The following is a 7,016-nucleotide window of genomic DNA, read 5'->3' on the forward strand; positions in this document are numbered from 1 at the left end:
AATGTGCAAAGACTTTGTTGCACTTGCACAATCATGTCTGTCAGGTTTGTAATTTCAGTGTGTGTGTGTGTGTGTGTGTGTGTGTGTGTGTGTGTGTGTGTGAGAGAGTTGTGACGAATACAGGCCATCACCTGCAATAGACAGCCAGACAGACAGGAAGTTGGACAGATCTGGGAACAGCTGAGCAGAGGATTATCACACCCTTTACTACCATTTCACACACTGAGCCAAGTAGAAAGGAGAACTTGGTGAGTTAGGACAAAGCATAAGTTCAGCTAGTATTTTAAAGTTCACACAAGTAGCCGACCTGATTCCAGAGTATTTGTGTTTCTCTGTGGGGAATATGTGCAGAGCCCAGGTAAGAAGTGAGGAACTAAGCATTGACCTTTCAACAATACTTTTAAAAGCCACTTCAACAATTGACCCTGTTATTTAGTGTGACCATCACAATAATGACAACAAGAACTCTATGCCTCCACCATTTATTTTTAGTGGATGGTCCACAGCTGACACCGCACCCTGTATGAGGTCTCTGGGCTGCAGAGCTTATGAGAGGGATTAGAGCAGGTATGACACTTTCCACTTGTGGGCATGCAGCTTGCTTCCATAGAGATCACAAACAGTACACATGCACATAAACAAAGGCATTAATAGAAGCGATGGAGCACTATTTGTCTTTTTGGCTGTCAATCCTTCCAATCATTGTTTACTTTTTGGCCGACGAAACTTGTTAAAGCATATTTGTATTTCTAATACTCAATCAACTGTTATGCAAAATTCCTTCTTTTTAGACTAAATGTCTGTTGCATATAGATAACATAAATATGTATGTACATTTTACAAAAATGATTGTTGCTGTTACAATTCAGCCAGATGTCCTCAAGCTAAATACACAATTAAAAACATTATTTGGTGAAATTGCCCTTCACTTCAAATTAGCACAGTGTAATAGTTTGTAAATTGGCAACCGCATGCATCCATCAGGGAGGAATACAAAGGTCAAAGGGCGTGAGTGCTGTGACTGAGAAGCTATCGGATTTCTGTAGGTCAGTGTGAAGGGAATGCATGTCAACTTGTGTACTTAACAGTTTGTTTGTGGTTAACGAGCATTACAAGCAGGAAGTCCCTCCGTTTTATGGAAGGATCCCCTATTGATATTTTGACAGATATGACAAAGTGCTGTGCTTGAGTAGAGGAAGCTTTATTCTAGGACACTTAGTCGAAGAAATGCCTTTTGCATACTGAGCTGCTTTCCTTGGCGAGGCTATTGAGGAGACTACTTTTTGGAGTGGGGAGTGTGCACTGCTTAACTCAACTCTGTCTTGTTTTCTTCTAAATACTCTTTCATCAAGCAATATACCATCTCATATCCTCGACAGTACTGGCCACCATTTTCCTACGCATACCACAGTTTTTAGACTCGTACGACATTTTTTGTTGTTGTTGCACAATGATGATAATGGAATGCTTTTGAAGTGGGACGTCACTCCGGAAAAATTATGTAATTAGTAGTTTTCTCATTGTTGGCACCCTTGAGCCCCCCCACCCCCCCACTCACATGCTCTCGGTCTCTCCTTCCCAGTCTGTCACCTCTCTCTCTGTTTGATTTGTGGTCTCCCCCACCCGGACTCTCCCTCCCTTTCTATCATGTCAATGTGTCTCTTTTGACCTAGCATCCCCATCTCTTAATTGGCTAAATCCTTTGGTTCTTAGGTCTTGTCTATAATGAAATTCCACCAGCGCAGAATGAGCCCAGAATAGTTTAACCTCCTGTACCTGTACCTGTGGTTTAAAGGCATTGTAGCATTGAGCAGCTTCTTATTTGATCTTGTGGTTTTGTTGAACGTTGATGTCTGCGCTGTGATGTCAGTGGAACTACTAGTGGGTGTCTATTCCGTCCCTTCACTTGTCATGCATTGTGAATTGTTCAAACGAAGTGCGCCAAAGCCCTGCTCTAATACGTGCTGACTGGCGTGGGCGTGCTGTGAGTGGGAAAATGCATCAGTGGCGCTTGACCAGTAAGATGACTCACTGATAAAAGCACTGCTGCATAACAGCTTGACCCTCTTCTTTTGAAATGGAACTTTTCCAGAAAACAAAGAAAAAGAAAACAGTCCACATACACGGTCAAGTATTGTAAACACCAAATGGCTATATTTAGAAATGAACACATAATTCAACCAACAACCGATCATATTTACAATTTACAAGAAAACAGTGAGTTAGAAAACGTATCAGTAAACAGTTCAGTCAACTAATTGCAAAATGAATATACAAATATATCATTTCCAATTATGCTTCAATACTTAAAAAAAAACTTAAAAAGCTATTACTGCTGTGAACATTTCCAGTAAATTTCCAGAATTAATTTTTTGGCTGCTCAGCAATCCCAACATGTTTTCATCGTGTGCTTTCATCACTCGAGCGTCATCATTACGCAGAATCTCCAACTTCCCTGGCAATGAGTGGACCTCTTTTCACGTTCACTTTTATTATAGTAGATGATGTGGGATTTCCACCTGGAAAATGACAATGCTATGTCAGTTTGAAATACAGGCAATGAAAAAAGGCTTTTAAGGGATGTGATGGTGATAGCAAAGATAGGAATGAGAGGAATGGACATAAGTCGGTGGTCAAGTTACGAGCTCTGAGCCATGGCTACAATAATGTAGTCTTCAAACCACATAGCCCACAAATTGGCCTCGTTTCATTAGAGGGCGAAGCTCCTTCATAGTTGCACATTTTTCTGGTTGTTGGCAGTATACAGCCTCGATAGACTACTTGTGTTGGCTGTCAATGATGCTGTAGCCAGCACTCGTTTAACTTTACTTTAACTTAACACATAAAGACCAGAAACCAATCTTGTTTGTTTAATATGCACAAATGCCAAAGGTTTTAATAGATATATGTTAATGTGTGAGCAGTAGATGGATGTTGTCACCTTTTGGACGGAGCCAGGCCAGCTGTTTACCCTGTTTCCTATCTTACGTGCTGTGGTAACGATGTGTCATATCTGTCGTTATCAAAAGCTCCACTGGACAGTTTCTATAAATACCTTCACTAAGTGGCAGGAATTTCACAGCTAGGAGACCCCGCCATCTGAGGGCAGAGCTGATTTTCCACTCTAACAATGTTACAAGTTGTGCTGAAGCTTCAGCCAAAGTAATAATTCACTCTCTTCTCCAAGATAAAAAAAGCAACAAAAAAACTTGATGTATTAATTTCTTTTGCAGCAAAAGTAACATACTGCTTAAAGACAATTATAAGATGACCCAGAGTGCGCTCTATCTGTCTCATTTTCTTTGCTTAAAATCCTTTTTTGGGTCAGTTTATCTTCATCTTCAGGATAAGAATACATGGGGCTTGGATGACATTAGTATTGGCTGTATATTGGCTTTTCTGTCTCTCTCTCTAGCTGTAAAAGCATTGTGATGATACCACAGTGCTGGCTGGTGGCAAGCAGCCATTTGCCTGCTTACAGTGTAGAGACAGAACATACCATGACTCAGACACCACTGACTCTTTGACATCCTCGTCTAAATTAAACCGCCTTGTTCACTTTGCCTGTAGAGGCACTTAATGCAATTCAGGGGATGATACAAAACCGCATATTTTGACCATTGGATAACAAACATCCGCGTTTATTGCGCACATCCTTGAACTTACCCGTTTCAGGCAACGGTTGTTGCTGCTGCGAATGGACTCCATCAGCTGGTCGTGTGCTGACCTCACTGGCGTGGACGGCCTGCTGCCCTCCTCCCCTCTCCTCTCCACCGACATGGGCCTCAGAGCGTTCTTGAGCTCCCTCAGGATGCTACTCGTCTCTTCTTTCCCCGTCTCCTTGCCCTTCTTGCCCTTTTTACCTTTTGTCTTCCTCACCTTCTTGCTGCCTGCCTCGTGCGCCTTGATGACCTCCGCAATCATCCTGGTGGGCTTCTTCTTCTCCCGCTGCGGGGGAGGCGGTGGAGGAGGCGGTGGGGGGGGGGGGAGGTGGCGGGGGAGGAGGAGGTGGAACAGGTGGCGTCTGTTTTTTAGCCACGTCACTCCTGGGGAGTTTGGGTGAGGACCAAGGAGAGGCTCTGGGTGAGCTGTAAGGTGATGGACGAGGAGTTCCTTTCTAGAATCCGAGAGCAAAATGGATGATTACGAATGCATTGAAAACTATTAAAGGCTAGTGTGCTCGCAGGTTGCAGGCATGAACACAACGAATTCAAAGCACTTCAGTTGAAGTTCCAAGTGTGCACCGTCAGTTGAAGTATAATCATTTTAAAGAAGTGTTATAAAAGTGTCATTTGAAGCATTATAGCCGTGAAAGCAGTGGAAACGTCAATGTCCAAACCATGAATGCATTTGAAATGTCATAGGCAAACGTAAACAGCAGTTGAATCCGCTGATTTTGCCAAAGTTGCATATCATTAGCATATAGCTTGTTAGCTGAAAAGCTTACCACTGCCTGTAACAGAGATGGGGACTTTGAAAACAGTAATGGGGAACAAAAGAGAAGCAGGATGCAATCATCGGCCTGGGGGCCACATCAATCAAAAAATAATATTCTGTTTTATTAGACATGTCTCATAGTGGAGCAAAGTTGCATACCAGTGCAGTGGTTCTGGGGTTAATAGCTCCCTCTGACGCCCCCTGTTGGCCCTGCTGCAGCTGTCTCTGCTCTTGTAACCGCTTCTGTCTCTGACGGTCCTGGTTCCTGGTGAGGATCCCCGTCATGCTCATCCGGGGACCAGGCAGGTTGAACTGGTAGCCCAACTTGATCAAAGTGTGGTTTTCCCTCAGTACCTTCACCATCTCCATCTCTACCTGAGGGGAGGGAGGGAGACACTGTCACCCTGCGCACGTACCGATAGACGAGAAGAACTGCGTGGTGAGAAAGTGAGAAACGAGAACTCACCTGTGCTCCACACATGTGTCTCTGGTTGTGGAACCGAAGCTCAGTCAGGGTGTTGTTTCCAGGAAGTGCTTGAACCATCGCCATCACTCCCTTTCCACTCACATAGTTGGACTCTATATTTAGACTGATGATGGAAGAGTTTTCCCTCAGCATCTTGGCGATGGCCAACGCCACAGGGTCGTCAGCTCGGGTGTTCGCGACGCTAAAGACCCGTACATATGTGTTGGACCTCAGTGCTTCAGCAAATCGAATGAGGGTTTCCTAAAAAGTAGATTAGTTAGTAAAAATATTCTCAGTGTGAAGTATATATACACCCGCCCCCCACCACAGTGGTCAGGGCCTCCCTGAAGACATGTAACTCTTCAGTAAGGCCCGTGTTTACCAAGCTCATACAAAGTTCATCCTCTCACCCCTCCATCTAACACTAAAATCAATGAAATAACTTTTTTAGCTACTACTTGTCATTGAGTAAACCACAAGATGAGTTCAGCTTTCTTGTGAGAACAGAAACAATCTCGATGCTGTTCATTGTTCCAGTTGTAAGATGTGGTTGTGCCAAATATATAACTATATATAACCCAAAGATATGCTGGCATCCAACCAAAAGTTACTCAACAGTCTAGAGCCGGATGCTAGCAAGCGGAAAGTTATCGCATGTCTACAACTGACCTAAACCAAACCACAAACAAAACAGAGGAGCTCGGATGTAAAGAAACCTTTACCCTCGTGTTGTCTTCGGGTCAAAATGACCCATCAACACACATACATGTACAGGGTCGTTTTGACCCGAAGACAACACGAGGTGGCTGCATTCGTACCTGTGAGATATCTTCAATGTTGTTCAGATTAACCTCATTAAGCTCAGGGTCGTTGTTAAGAGCTTGTTGGAGAGCTTCATCAACAACAGTTGGGTTTCTCATTGCATTTGGGTCGGCAGGTGGAGGGGGAGGAGTCAGTCTCATAGGCTCCACCCTCTGTGGCTTCAATAGCTTTGGGGTGTCGACCAGTGACTGTGCCCCAGACTCCTTTGAGGGCTCAGGTTTTAATTTATTATCTTGTTCCTCATCATCATACTCCTCCTCCGCCTCATCTTCCTCCTCCTCTGTTACAGCTTCCTCCTCTTCCTCACTCTCTTCTTCTTCTTCTTCTTCTTCTTCTTCTTCTTCTTCTTCTTCCTCTTCTTCTTCTTCTTCTTCCTCCTCTTCCTTCTCCTTTAGCGCTTCATGCTTTCTCAGTTCTTTCTCATTTTTAACATCTTTTTCATCCTCTGCTCCGCTGTTTTCTTCTGTCACACACTCCTCTTGTTCTTCATCCTGTATTTTAAACAAATTATTCAGTGTTTGAAATGCAACGCATAATGCAATTATGAATATTTGTGTTCTCAAAAGCTATATTGTAAAGCTAATTTAACGCAGATAGTTGTAAGGCAACTTCGGTAGTAATTTATAATGATGTTCCCTTTAGTGCTTCACATGATTTCTTAATTTTAACTTTTTAAGTAATCTGTTTTGAATTCCATCCGATAAAAGTTCAAACAAGCTGGTTCACCGGGCACATTGTACAAATACCAAGCAAATCTAATTCAATCTAATTACTCACCGGTTTGGGGCTTCCGCCACAAATCTCGTCCTCCATCAGTCTGCGTGTCTCATTTTCCCAATACTTCATCAGGGAATCTCTGCTGAAGGTGCCCGTCGGGGTCTTGTCCGTCTGGTCTCTCTGTCGGAGTCCTATGGGCACGTTGGCGTCAGGATCGATATCCACCAGCTCCTTTTCCAACTCAGCCAGCTCTTCGGGGGTGAGGGAAGCCAAAAGCTCGTCCTCATCAACATCTTCGTACTTACTCAACTCTCTGCGGTACCCAAAACAGCTCATGGTCAAAGTGAGATTAGCACAGACAGTTCAGGATGAGTTTTAACTGCCACAGAAAGACCAGTTCTAGAGTTCCATGCAGCCTGGAACCCAAAGTGAAGTAGTTGTCAAGGTATAGAGGTTCAAACAATAAAGTCTAGGTCCACCGTGAGGTTGCTGGAGATCCACGGACATACGAGGTCCAGTCGAGGTGATCCTTGACAGTTGAAGCTGTTTGGATGTACCCACTCCAGTCTGAACC

General features: G+C 43.8%; 1 protein-coding gene across 1 annotated transcript; it reads right to left on the minus strand.

The window, feature by feature from the left end:
- Nucleotides 1–2,159: 2,159 nt before the first annotated feature.
- lmod2b (leiomodin 2 (cardiac) b) lies at nt 2,160–7,016 on the minus strand. The gene is given in 7 exon segments (XM_079236353.1): nt 2,160–2,519; nt 3,667–3,987; nt 3,989–4,117; nt 4,597–4,812; nt 4,904–5,164; nt 5,722–6,216; nt 6,503–7,016. Coding segments are annotated over 7 exon segments (1,725 nt in total). The 5' UTR covers nt 6,779–7,016; the 3' UTR covers nt 2,160–2,492.

This window comes from Taurulus bubalis (assembly GCF_910589615.1).
Source record: "Taurulus bubalis genome assembly, chromosome: 20".
In the NCBI taxonomy this organism is placed as follows: domain Eukaryota; kingdom Metazoa; phylum Chordata; class Actinopteri; order Perciformes; family Cottidae; genus Taurulus; species Taurulus bubalis.